Raw genomic sequence first — 14,875 nt, 5'->3', positions numbered from 1 at the left:
ACACCTCTCTGTGCTTTACAATGCTTCCCTATGCTTTACCAGACCTCTCTGTGCTTTACAATGCTTCCCTATGCTTTACCAGACCTCTCTGTGCTTTACAATGCTCCCCTATGCTTTACCAGACCTCTCTGTGCTTTACAATGCTCCCCTATGCTTTACCAGACCTATCTGTGCTTTACAATGCTTCCCTATGCTTTACCAGACCTCTCTGTGCTTTACAATGCTTCCCTGTGCTTTACCAGACCTCTCTGTGCTTTACAATGCTTTCCTGTGTTTTCACTGTCCTGTATTTTGCTGTGCTTTTACTGTGGGTCACTTTTATAAGGCTAGACTCTCCAGGCAGATTTGTCGAGTCACAATCGACAATCATAGAAAAGATCACAGATGTTTATTATATTATAATAATTTATTTATTTAAAATGTAGTAAAACACAAAAAAAAAAAAATTAAAACGTATTGAAAAACATACATGGTGATCAATCAAAAATGCGTCACTGAGTTTACATGCTAGAGACAGAAACGTGGATCTGTTTCAGGGCTGTTTTGTCATTCAGTTTATCAATCAATCAACCAGCCTTATTTTATATATTTAATTTATGGAACGAGGAAAGCGTTTATTATTATTATTATTATTATTATTATTATTATTAGTGAAATGGCCAACTTTGATCACCTTTGATCTACTGCAGTTTCATCATCACATTATCATTACCAGCGCCCTTATCTTTATACATTTAGCAGACGTGTGTGTCAGTATGTGTGTGTCAGTGTGTGTCAGTGTGTGTGTGTGTGTCAGTGTCTGTGTGTGTGTCAGTGTCTGTGTGTGTGTCAGTGTCTGTGTGTGTGTCAGTGTGTGTGTCTGTGTGTCAGTGTGTGTGTGAGTGTCAGTGTGTGTGTGAGTGTCAGTGTGTGTGTGAGTGTCAGTGTGTGTGTGTGAGTGTGTGTCAGTGTGTGTGTGTGTCAGTGTGTGTGAGTGTGTGTCAGTGTGTGTGTCAGCGTGTGTGTGTGTGTGTGTGTGTGTGTGTGTGTGTCAGTGTGTGTGTGTGTGTGTGTCTGTGTGTGTGTCAGTGTGTGTGTCTGTGTGAGTGTCAGTGTGTGTGTGTGTCAGTGTGTGTGTGTGAGTGTGTGTGTGTGTCAGTGTGTGTTTGTGTGTGTGTCTGTGTCTGTGTGTGTGTTTGTGTGTGTGTGTGTTTGTGTGTATGAGTGTGTGTGTGTGTGTGTGTGTGTGTGAGTGTGTGTGTGTGGCTTCACTTGAGTTTGGTTCCACAGTCAAGTCATGCGTTGTCGTCTTCGTCTTAAAAGAAATAGTTCTTAATAAATAAAAAAAAAACATTTCCTCGCGCTCTTTTCATTGCATCAGGAGGACTGACTGACTGAATCAGCCAATCGTGCGGGAGACACGAGTCACGTGACTCAGCTTCCCTTTTATTATTACTACACCATTCATCCTAACCCCTCAGCTGCACGAGGCTTATAGAATTGCCCTGCCTATCTCTGTCTCTCCACGACAGCTGACTCTGGGGCAGACTGGTGTCCGACGTACGCGAGACGCTCCCCGTTTCAAACACGGCGTGGAGCCGGGGGCAAAAACCCTTGAGCGCCGCCTGGCGCAACGAGGCGTCGGTACAGGCGTAGATGACCGGGTTAGCGCAGCTGTTGGCGAAAGCGAGGGGCACGGTGACTTGCAGTCCGAGTTGAGCGACTTTTTCCGCCAGGCAGGAACGGCGGAGGGACATTTCCTCGACCACAGCCAGCAGCTTGAAAGCATTGAAGGGGACCCAGGAGAAAGCGAACACGGCGACCACCAGGAAGACGATGCGGAAAGAACGCCGCAGCTTCTTGTCCTGCGTGAGCGTCCGGTGATAGTGGTGGCACAGCGTCTTGGTGATACAGCAATAGCAGAAGAGAATGATGAGCAATGGCAGAAAGAAAGCCGCGGAGCCGAGGAGGGGGGAGGCGAGGCGGCGCTGGGAAGGATCCGCGTTGCGGCAGTGCCAGGTGCCGTGGGTCTTCACGTGCTCTCGCTCGAACAGCACGGGGAGGGCCAGGAGCACGGAGACAATCCACACGGAGACGCAGCACGCCGCGGAGATCAGGTTCTTGTTGTAAACGTGCGTGATTCGTCGGTAGATGTCAGAGCGCACCACCGCTAGGTACCTGTGAATACATAAACAATTATAATCCTATTAATACATATACAGAGCAGAACGTTTATCAGTAGTATTATAAGTCATGTGTTAAATTTGCCCGTTATGGGTGTTTTAAAGAAGGGATGGTAATCAGACTCCTATTGCACAGCAGCGTCACCCAGTCCAGGTTTTACTACCAGCTTGATCAGCCCCAGTGTGTCTAGGTAACAAGATCAGGTGTGTCTTATTATTAAACTCCTAGTGAAACCAGGAATGGATCACACTGCTGTGCAGCGGGGAGTCTTATTTCCAGCCCTGCAATGTAACTGCAGTTTAATATCACTAGACTAGACTGGACTGGAATTACATTGTAACTGCAGTTTAATATCACTAGACTTGACTGGACTGGAATTACATTGTAACTGCAGTTTAATATCACTAGACTGGACTGGACTGGAATTGCATTGCAGGGCTGGGAATCAGACTCCTGTTCCACAGCAGTGTTACCCAGTCCAGGTTTTACTACCAGCTTGATCAGCCCCCAGTGTGTCTAGCTAACAAGCTCAGGTGTGTCTTATTATTAAACTCCCGTATTACCTGTCAACGCTCATGGCGGTGAGAAAGAAAATGCCAGCGTGCATGTTCAGGGAGGCCGTGTAGGAACTCGCCAGGCAGGAGAACCAACCGGTGCGCCACCGGCCTCCGGAGATCTCGCTGTCCAGCCAGAGGGGCAGGACCAGGAGGAAGAGCAGGTCGGAGAAAGCCAGATTGATCATGAAGAGCTCCACGGGCCTCCAGTGAAAGCGGTGCCGGACCCACAGCGCCCCCATGAGGAGCACGTTGCCCGGCACGCCGAGCGAGAGGACCACGCAGTACAGGATGCAGCGCACGATCCAGCCCCACGGCAAATGAGGAACGTCGCAGTAGATTTCCTCAAAGGGAGAGTAGGAGGAGGAGGCGTTGGGGTAATCTCCCGAGTAGGAATAATCGTCGTATTCGTCCATGATTTTCACACCGGCTAGAGAGAGAGAGAGAGAGAGAGAGAGGATTTGCTATAAATATACTGTAGATACAAATTATTTTCATCAGGGGTAAGCTTTCAGGTTCAGATTTTTTTTTAAAGGTGCAGTAGCATAATCCTAACACTTGGTGGCACCAAAGTCAGGGAAGATACTACTAAAGTTCTTCAAACGTCAATAGAACAATACAATACAATACAATAAATACAAATGCACCTTTTGTATAGATAGAGAGGTTAGTGTTGTTTTGATGTTGTTGATGGCAGTAGAATTTCTTATTAAATTTCAAATTCGAGTGTGTTTTATTTAAGATGGATCCCTTGAGTTATACATTTCGTTTGCCAGGGAGTTGTGAGTGAGAGAAGGCTGCAAGCAATGATAAAAAAATAAAAAGGTGAAGTCTTCAGTGTCTTATTTTATATATCGAGGCGTCATTTAAAAAAAGCATCTGAAGGTCTGTATTGTATTTGCGTAATGCATAACAGTTACGTTTAAACTTCTGAGGATAACAAAATCATAGTGAGTTATCATAACGATATAGTTAAAGAGAAAATTAAAGGGTACAGAAGGACTTTTTTATTTTATTAAAGTGTGCGTGCTGTTTTTTTTTATTTTTTTACATTTTGACCACTTTTTTAACTTTTAAATTGCAATCCCTGCCTCAAGATGCCTTCCCACGTACCCGCATGGACTTCTCAGAACTACATTTCCCATCATCCTCCTGCTCACCAGTAAAATCCATCTCGGTTACATATGTGAGTAGGAGGATGATGGGAAATGTAGTTCTGAGAGGTCCCTGAGGGGACGTGGGAAGCCATCTTGAGGCAGGGAATGCAATTTAAAAGTTTTAAAAAATGGTAAAAAAAAAATAAATAAATAAAAAGGTCATTTTTTACACTTCAAATGAACAGGAAGACGATGCCAGTTAAAAAAAAAAAAAGTTCCAGCCCTCCCTCAAATTAGGACAATGGCACTGAATGGGTTAATCAAGATATCACTTGACTGGCAAGATTTTAAAAATCCCTCTCCCTCTCCCTCTCCCTCTCCCTCTCCCTCTCCCTCTCTCTCTCTCTCTCCCTCTCCCTCTCCCTCGAACTCAGAGCGAAAGTTCCAGTCGAAAGAATGGGATTTGAATTGGCAGATAACAGCAACAGCTCCCGTATATGCTTTGAGTTCTTCTGTGCTTGTGGATGATGGGGGGGAGGGCGGCCGTTTCCCCCCCCCCCCCCCCCCCCCCCCCCCAAAAAAAAAACTGCCTGAGGATTATATCTGCCCACTTGATTTGTCAGTTTGCTAAATAAAATCTCCTATGCTCCACAAACGACGGGCCCAGTCGATTAGGGAGGCCGTGTTGGTGAATAGCCTGCTCTGAATTTGTTGTCTAAAACGATTCTCGTTTGCCTTGACTGTAGTTTCCCGTTGTGTTTGTTTTCTTCTCTTTAATGTATTTTCTGTGGTTATCTTTCCTTTCATGTGATGCTGTACAGCGCTTTGAGACGACTTTGTTATATTATAATAATAATAATAATAATAATAGTCACAACTCAACATAGACTGCAAGTTATGTGCGTGTGGACTCTATTTCAACTAACTCTTAAACTTGTATAGGATCCAACATAAATACAGGTGACAGCAAAATGTTTTAATTCATGTTGAATGAATGAAAAACAAAAGAAGTATAGATGGAGATGCCGGGGATTGAACCCGGGGCCTCACACATGCGAAGCGTGCGCTCTACCACTGAGCTACATCCCCTCTCCTATCCTCACGACTCGACGAGGAATTGAGAGTCATGTAATTTATTGAGAAAGCGTTGAGCATTTTATTTCATAGAGGATATGTAGGCAGCTGTGTTGAGTAGTGGTCAGGGGCTCTGGACTCTTGACCAGAGGGTCGTGGGTTTAATCCCCAGTGGGGGACACTGCTGCTGTACCCTTGAGCAAGGTACTTTACCTAGATTGCTCCAGTAAAAACCCAACTGTATAAATGGGTAATTGTATATAAAAAATAATGTGATATCTTGTAACAATTATATGTCGACCTGGATAAGGGCGTCTGCTAAGAAATAAATAATAATAATATTTTACGGCCCAATTAAAAATAAACAATTTAATAAATACATTCTCTCATGAAAAGCTATTTGACTTATTAAAAACATAGAAATCGTAACGGCAATTAGACCCGACAGCAAACATCGTAAAAAAAGATAAGGGGGCTGGTAATGAAGCTAATTAATGAAGCTGTTAATGAAGAATATCATTTGATGATGAAACTGCAGTAGATCAAAGGTGGTCAAAGTTGGCCATTTCACTAATAATAATAATAATAATAATAATAATAATATCAAGCTTTACGTCATTTACAAGTATTTTAATTTTATTTTTTTGTAAATATATTTATTTAATATATATATTATTTTGCCTGCATCTTCAAACATGTTGTCGATATATTATTATTATTATTATTATTATTATTATATATTTTTTGTTTTAAAAAAACATGTCCCGTTTCTAACATATATATTAGAATTATTTGTCATGTATTTTTTATATAAGAAACTAGTCAAGTATTTATTATCATATTTATAATATATTTGTGTGTTTATATATATATATATAAGTGTATCTGAAAGCAAACAGTGGAGGCACTTATAGGATTTTGATAGCTAATGATGTATGAATCTGCTCTTCCTTTCTATTTAAACCTTAAATTTGCGTCTCTTGTAAAAGCGCTTTTTCTTAGATAATGTTCTTCGTTTTGAAAACCATTGAGTAAAAACCGAGCCCCGTCATATAACATAAACGCCTTGAGGTTACCCCACAGACTATTAAAAAACCCGTACAATCTGTCAAGGACATTATAAACAGAGACAGACTCATAACGGTAACGCTTTCCATTGCGCGTCTCTAATGGCTGTGTGTTTGCATATAGCAGTTACGTATTAAATACAGGCATGCTTACACATCAATACAATGTTATTATGCAGAGTTACGATGGACTGAATATGGAGATCTGTTTGCACGATATATGCAAGTACAGAATTGCGTCAGAAAAGGGGTTAGGGTTCGGGTTAGAGTTATAACATGCAAGAAGATGCACGCTATATCACTGATGAGTGAGCGGGAATTGAAATTCTCACATCCTGAGGTGTTTTCACGCAGGTGGGTAGATAAAGACAAATTATTATTATTATTATTATTATTATTATTATTATTATTATTATTATTATTATTATTATTATTATTATTTATTTCTTAACAGACACCCTTATCCAGGGCGACTTACAATTGTTGCAAGATATTACATTATTTTTACATACAATTCTCCATTTATACAGTTGGGTTTTTACTGGAGCAATCTAGGTAAAGTACCTTGCTCAAGGGTACAGCAGCAGTGTCTCCCACCTGGGATTGAACCCACGACCCTCCGGTCAAGAGTCCAGAGCCCTAACCGCTACTCCACGCTGCTGAAAATCTGGAGGTGCTTCTAATACATGCACACTGCAGAAAGAAAACTATCATGCGTTCGTGTTTGCGCTGTCCCTGGTTTAGTGTACAATTGCATTATTGGTAATTCAGTATAGCTCTCGGCGTTTGCAGATCTAATGTAGATTTCAACGTTATCGGGTTTACACAGAGCGCTGCGTTTCTCTGAAGGATCGCCCATGCAGATACAGAACGTGTTATCTGTGACAGCCTTTTCTTATCGAAGGAAGTTTCATTTCAGCACAGACAAGAGAACGAAAAGAAGGCTTGAAATGGTGTCTAGTATGCAAAATCGCGTTGCAATGTACGATTACACCTTAAAAGAAAAATCTACACGGCCGTTACATATTACATTACATTATTATACTATCGTAGTTGGCTATAGAGGCAGCAGTGTGGAGTAGTGGTTAGGGCTCTGGACTCTTGACCGGAGGATCGTGGGTTCAATCCCAGGTGGGGGACACTGCTGCTGTACCCTTGAGCAAGGTACTTTACCTAGATTGCTCCAGTAAAAACCCAACTGTATAAATGGGGAATTGTATGTAAAAATAATGTGGTATCTTGTAACAATTGTAAATCGCCCTGGATAATGGCGTCTGCTAAGAAATAAATAATAAAATTAGAACGCTTTGCTGTTTTGAATGGATTCTCTCTATATATATATTTCTATAAGCATCAGTCTGCTTGGGTGTTTCTACAAATGCTCTCTGAAGAAGGCGGAAGCCAAAACGTTGTAAAAGCGCATTATTAAACGAGCGAGTTTATCAATTATTTTGTTTCTTCTGTGTTAAATATCTCTAGTGATCCTCTTGGATCATTCAAAACAGCAAAGCGTTCTATACCCGACCAAGATAGTATAATAATGTAATGTAATATGTAACGGCCGTGTAGATTTTTCTTTTAAGGTGTAATCGTACATTGCTGCGCGATTTTGCATACAAGACACAATTTTCTTTTCTTTCTCTTTTCTGTGCTGAAATTAAACTTCCTTCGATAAGAAAAGGCTGTCACAGATAACAGGGTCTGTATCTGCGTGGGTGATCATTCAGAGAAACGCAGCGCTCTGTGTAAACCCCACAGCGTTGAAATCTACATTAGATCTGCAAACGCCGAGAGCCATACTGAGTTACCAATAATGCAACTGTACTCTAAAACAGGGACAGCTAAAAAACAAACGCATGATAGTTTTCTTTCTATTGTATAGAAGTGTGCACATGTATTAGAGCACCTCCAGATTCGTCTTTATCTACCCACCTGCGTGAAAACACCTCATGATGTGAGAATTTCAATTCCCGCTCACTCTTTAGTGATATAGCGTGCATCTTCTTGCATGTTATAACTCTAACCCGAACCCTAACCCCTTTTCTGACGCAATTCTGTACTTGCATATATCGTGCAAACAGATCTCCACATTCAGTCCATCGTAACTCTGCATAATAACATTGTATTGATGTGTAAGCATGCCTGTATTTAATAAGTAACTGCTATATGCAAACACACAGCCATTAGAGACGCGCAATGGAAAGCGTTACCGTTATGAGTCTGTCTCTGTTTATAATGCCCTTGACCGATTGTACGGGGTTTTTAATAGTCTGTGGGGTAACCTCAAGGCGTTTTTGTTATATGACGGGGCTCGGTTTTTACTCAATGGTTTTCAAAACGAAGAACATTATCTAGGAAGAAAAAGCGCTTTTACCAGAGACGCATATGTAGCTGATATTATTATTATTATTATTATTATTATTATTATTATTATTATTATTTATTTCTTAGCAGACGCCCTTATCCAGGGCGACTTACAATCGTAAACAAAAATACATTTCAAGAATCACAGTACAAGTATTAATACAATTAAGAGCAAGATAAAATACAATGACTGGTTCTAGCAAATACAAGTATATGACAAAATACGATTGAATAACGGAGAAGATAACAGTGTCAGTGATAGTTACATCAGGATATAATTAAATACAAAATACTACAGATTAAATAACACTTGTGACAGATTACAGTACTCTAAAGTACAGGATTAAATGCAGTAAAATAGGGAGCAGATAAGTGGTTTACAGTAGTCCACAGTAAACAGAAACGGATCACAGACACATTGAAGGACATTAAAACGCATATATATATATATATATATATATATATATATCTGAAACGGGACATGCTTTTTTAACAAAAAATATAATAATAATAATAATAATAATAATAATAATAATAATATTATAGTGTGAGTGTGTGAGTGTGTGTGTGTCTGTGTGTGTGTGTGTGTGTGTCTGTGTGTGTGTGTGTCTGTGTGTGTGTCTGTGTGTGTGTGTGTGCGTGTGTCTGTGTGTGTGTGTGTGTGTGCGTGCGTGTGTCTGTGTCTGTGTGTGTGTGTGTGTGTGTGTGTGTGTGTGTGTGTGTGTGTGTGTGTGCGTGTGTGTGTGTCTGTGTGAGTGTGTGTGTGTGTGTGTGTGTGTGTGTGTGTGTGTGTGTGTGTGCGTGTGTGTGTGTTTGTTTGTAAAGATATATAAGTGACATCGCAAATAAAGAAAATAAATATTCAGTCGTAAGGAACCCCGTCATGCAAAACTAGCCACCTCGTTTATGGTTTATAAAATCTGTAGGAGAGACAGGGACAACATTATATAAAAGAATACAGAATCACCTCTCAAACACAAGAAATACAAAAGTCAACGAACCAGCAGTTACTATTATTATTATTTATTTCTTAGCAGACGTCCTTATCCAGGGCGACTTACAATTGTTACGAGATATCACATTATTTTTACATACAATTACCCATTTATACAGTTGGGTTTTTACTGGAGCAATCTAGGTAAAGCACCTTGCTCAAGGGTACAGCAGCAGTGTCTCCCACCTGGGATTGAACCCACGACCCTCCAGTCAAGAGTCCAGAGCCCTAACCACTACTCCACACTGCTGCCCTCACTGTCCACAAAACAAATGCACGCAACATGAATTTGTAGTTCTAGAAGAGAATCTACAACAAAAGAGTAACGGACAGTTAATGGACACATAGACTCCACACCACGATGCCTGCAGGTTTAAATTGGCAGGAATAGCATATCGTTACATCATTAACTACGTAGCCAATGACATCACAACAAGCGCGTTAATAGATTTCAGTAGAAATAAGCGAGTGTGGTTACCATGGCATCACAGAAGCACCTCCACGGTTAGTTTTCAAACACGCTTTCCCTTGACAAAAGCGTATTAAACACAGACACGTTGGGAAGTCGGCTCTTTTCAGCAAAAAATGTTTTGGTTTTTTTTTAATATCATAGGTCTATCATAATTTTGACCACAAGTGGCTGTACGGCCACGATTATGACCGACATCCGGTTTGACAACTATGTATGTGACCTATAGTCTGTTTACACCCGAGCTGTGTTTAAAACGACAAGAATTGTGCATGAATTAAAACGGACTATTAAATGCAACAGATCCGGCGGTGTTAGGTAATATCCATTATTTACTCATTGGACGATGACAGAATTATTGCTTTTATTTTATTTCCCAAATCGCAAAACATCCCATTTGACTGCTGGGGGCTAGTGTGGGGTAGCGGTCAGGGCTCTGGACTCTTAACCGCAGGGTTGTGGGTTCAATCCCCAGTGGGGGACACTGCTGCTGTACCCTTGAGCAAGGTACTTTACCTAGATTGCTCCAGTAAAAACCCAACTGTATAAATGGGTAACTGTATGTAAAAATAATGTGTAAAAAATAATGTAATTGTATGTAAAAAAAGAATGTGATATCTTGTAACAATTGTAAGTCGCACTGGATAAGGGCGTCAGCTAAGAAATTTTATATTATATAAATACATTTTAAATATATATATATTATGAAAATGCAATATCTGAAAACGGAGTGGCGTTTTTTCTTTGATAAAAGCGGGTTCGGTTTGTGAAACTTTGCCTTGTTTATTAGAATATTGATTTAATAAAAAAAATTAAAGAAAATAAAACGTTTCCCTCCTGCTAAAAAACAAACCAAAAATTAAGCCGACATGTAATCTGGCGCGTTTGTCAAACAGACTAAAAGGTCATTAAAAGCTAATTAAAACGACGGTGAATTAAAACGGATGGCATATTTCTTAAACACCTTTTGAAAGAAAATGTCAATTTGTGACACAGCGGGTAATATCTTTGCAAGGATAAATCAGGGTTTTTCAAATTTCAAAACACCCAAAAATTAGGGAAAATATTGTGAGAAAAAAATGGACAACTTTTTTGTACCCTCCCCGCACTCCGCACCCCGCACCCCCGCACCCCGCACCCCGCAATCATTTCTATTTTACCTGAATATCTTGTCTTCTCTCTGGTTCTTGAAGCGGTGCTAAAAACCACCTCCTCTCTCCTGCCTCTGTTGATGGCAAAAAAATAAAAAGCACAGCTAATAATTTAAGCGATCAGCAATAGCCACGCATACGTTTCCGCTGGATAACACACCCTGTCTATCTGCAGAGAGACTCACCGTCACCGCAATGTTAATCGAGGTCGTTATACAGAAGTTGCTTTTGAAAGCGGTTTTGAGGCTGAGCTCTCTGACCCGGTTTCAGACAAAACAACTTAACACAATAATGTGTTTATGTCTTAAAACTCAACCGAAGTGGTGTACACGATGGTTATTGACAGTGTGTCGGTGTGTTTTTTTAGGGATGTGTTTTAAGCGGTGAGCAGGGGGTAGAATTAGGAACTGATCGTTGATGAGGGTATTTAGGAAGTTTTGGTCATAACTGTCCTTCATAAGCAGAAATGCCAGTGACACGACTCTGAGGAAGGATTCTGTCTGGAGCGTCCTAAATACTACTGTATTTGTGTTGTACACTTTGTGCATCTTTACTATTAGTTAAAAAAAGGTCGAATGAACGCTGGTAGTTGTAGTTTCTAGTTTCTAGTTGTAGTTTTAACATGAACTTAACAGAAAAACTGACCAATGGAAAAATGCGTCATTTCTGAAATCTAGCATGAAATGTTACTTTATGGCTTCCGGTATAGACTTTTTTTTTTGCGATATCATTTTTGTAGTTTCTTTGATTTACATGATGTTAAATAAAATATGTACATTATGTTAATCTATTATTATTATTATTATTATTATTATTATTATTATTATTATTATTATTATTATTTATTTCTTAGCAGACGCCCTTATCCAGGGCGACTTACAATCGTAAGCAAATACATTTCAAGTGTTACAATACAAGTAATACAATAAGAGCAAGAAATACAATAACTTTTGTTCAAGTGTGACAAACCACAATTCAATAATACAGCAGATAATAGTGATGGTTACATCAGGATATGATAAATACAAAATACTACAGATTAAACTGTAGTAAATGTATTATTATTATTATTATTATTATTATTATTATTAATAATATCAGCGGAAATAAATAACGTAAAAGTCAACGGCAAAATTTGACAAATCATTCCAACGTGCAGGACCGCAGTTAAATAATAAATAATAATAATAATAATAATAATAATAATAATAATAATAATAATAATAATAACAGTGGTACCAAAATAAAAATAAAAATAATATTCTAAGTTACTGTGTGTGATCTTGCTCACAGTCAGCAGATCTGTAAACCTGATCAGATTTAAAATACATATTTATTTCTGAAATAATTTAAAATAAATACATACAAAAAAAATGTATTTTGAAGAGGCTCTTTTTTATGCTCGAAGAGAAGGCGTTCCAGAGATGAGACGCTTGATAAATCATTCGATCTCAAATCAGGGATATTTAAGTGCGCCATTATGATGTCATAACACACGCAACTTTTCGCTTCGAGGAACCAGACTCCCACAGAACGCCAGACCCGTGTTTTCATTAGTTTAACAAATTATCACGTTTTCCATCACAAATGCTCCCCAGTCAGAATATAGCTTTACAAATCCGGCGATAGATTTGCTCTGAATTTGTCCCAGCTATCAATGACGAAATATCGAAATGACATTATTGTAAGGAGGTTCGTGGGTTCAATCCCATCTGTTGGACACTGCTGCTGTACCCTTGAGCAAGGTACTTTACCTAGATTGCTCCAGTAAAAAACCAACTGTATAAATGGGGAATTGTATGTAAAAATAATGTGTAAAAAAATTGTGTAATTGTATGTAAAAATAATGTGATATCTTCTAACAATTGTAGGTCGCCCTGGATAAGGGCGTCTGCTAAGAAATAAATAAATAAATAAATAAATAAATAAATAAATAAATAAATAATAATAATAATAATAATAATAATAAAAATAATAATAATAATAATAATAATATTTCTGCTGATTGGCCAGTCTCTTATAGGTTAGCAAACACGATGTCGATTATGTATAGAAAAATGAATGAATCTTGCCATGTCAATTTTTTAATAACGTTTGCACTGTAAATACGAGGACCGCAGTTAATGACGTGTGCTTAATAAAAAACACATGGTTTGGTTTTAAGGGGCAATACAGTTCTGGGTGTCTGTAGTGCGCATTTAATCCCTGATGTGTTTTCATCATGCAAAATACATGCACGGTTTTCAATTGCTTATGCTACAGTGAGAACGAGTTACAAACGACTAGGGCGCAGATTCGGCAAGGGTTTGGTGTTTAGAAAACGCTGTTTTCTGAATCTGCGATAAACTTGCATTATCTGCATGTCGTTTACTTGATCTTGTCAATGGCTTTTAAGTATTCTGCATTAGTTACTTGCAACAGCAAAACAGCAAACATAATTTTGTGTGTATAATAAACTTAGACTTAACTCTGGATCAATACTTCCTATCTTATTATGGGATAATCGATTGAAAAAAATGCAAATACAGCTGTGGCCAAATATTTTGCATCACCTAGAATTTTAGGATTGAGACTCATTTTATATATTTATATATATATATATATATATAATGAACATAATTTATATATTTTATTTAACCTCATATTCATGTTTATATATTCATGGAATTCAATATGTTAACAAGGGAACATTATTCAGCAGCTTTCATTGGACTCTATGAAGCAGAATCAGGTAATTTTATATAGAGGGTGTGGAATTCAATATGTTAACAAGGGAAAATTATTCAGCAGCTTTCATTGGACTCTATAAAGCAGAATCAGGTCATTCTATATAGAGGGTGATGCAAAACGATTGCCCAGAGCTGGCTATACAGGCAATTAAATGTTACAGTCCAACCAAAATGAATACCAAACAGGATATGGGGTTGGTGAAGCCTTGAAATAGCAGAATTACTCAGCGTGGGTGTAAAAAACAACTTCGGTCTGTTTTGTCTCGCTATTGCAGATGCGGCCCTGAGAAATGAGAGCTAAATCGTTTAGCTATTGCAGTCATAGCTGTTTTACTGTATCCAAACTCCAGAGGCTTAAATCATCGGGTACATGCGTGTTCGGACGTATACAGATTAATGTTACTTTATATCGCTGATGAATAGGTCTAACATTATTATTATTATTATTATTATTATTATTATTATTATTATTATTATTATTATTATCTCTAAACACGTGATCATCCTAGTATCACATTATCACGTTTGATTGAAGAAAAAGTCGCATGTGAATATTTAAATCCGATATCTTTTTCTGGTTATTATTATGTGTTTATTTAGCAGACGCCTTTATCCAAGGCGACTTACAGAGACTAGGGTGTGTGAGCTGTGCATCAGCTGCAGAGTCACTTACAACTACGTCTCACCCAAAAGACGGAGCACAAGGAGGTTCAGTGACTTGCTCAGGGTCACACAGTGAGTCAGTGGCTGAGGTGGGATTTGAACCGGGGACCGCTTGGTTACAAGCCCTTTTCTTTAAACACTGGACCACACAGTCTCCTTAATATTAAAAACACATTTGACAGGGTTTTTACAGTGTATAAAACAATTAGCTGTATGTGTAGACAGGCAACTCATTATTACATGAACAAAACAATACACTTTGAATTAATATTCTAGACAAAGACACGGACGAACGAAACGATAATACATCACACGCTTTCCAGACCTCAGAGGTCTCTTCTGCAGGTGGAAAATGCCATCTTTGAATATCAACATCAATCTCTCTCTCTCTCCTACTTTCCCACTGCAGAAGAGACCTCTGAGGTCTGAAAAGCGTCTGGTGTATTATTGCTTCGTTCGTCCAGTAAAAGGGATCACATCTCCGTGTCTTTGTCTAATGTATTATGCATTGTTTTTATATCGTGTATGATGCATTTCTCTGTATTTAAAG

General features: G+C 38.8%; 1 protein-coding gene and 1 non-coding gene across 2 annotated transcripts; both read right to left on the bottom strand.

The window, feature by feature from the left end:
• Positions 1-1,206: 1,206 nt before the first annotated feature.
• On the bottom strand, positions 1,207-11,025 carry LOC117410131 (G-protein coupled receptor 15-like). Its single transcript, XM_034016559.3, has 3 exons — positions 10,943-11,025; positions 2,727-3,147; positions 1,207-2,157 (listed from the first exon to the last, which is right to left on the bottom strand). Exons 2-3 carry the CDS (start codon positions 3,131-3,133, stop codon positions 1,449-1,451), a joined length of 1,116 nt encoding a protein of 371 aa, XP_033872450.3. The 5' UTR covers positions 3,134-3,147; positions 10,943-11,025; the 3' UTR covers positions 1,207-1,448.
• Positions 4,832-4,903, bottom strand: trnaa-cgc (transfer RNA alanine (anticodon CGC)). The gene has a single exon. It is a non-coding gene; the product is annotated as a tRNA-Ala (tRNA).
• Positions 11,026-14,875: the final 3,850 nt, after the last annotated feature.

Source organism: Acipenser ruthenus, unplaced genomic scaffold (assembly GCF_902713425.1).
Source record: "Acipenser ruthenus unplaced genomic scaffold, fAciRut3.2 maternal haplotype, whole genome shotgun sequence".
Taxonomy (NCBI): Eukaryota; Metazoa; Chordata; class Actinopteri; order Acipenseriformes; family Acipenseridae; genus Acipenser; species Acipenser ruthenus.
This window is presented reverse-complemented; position numbering and strand designations above follow the sequence as displayed.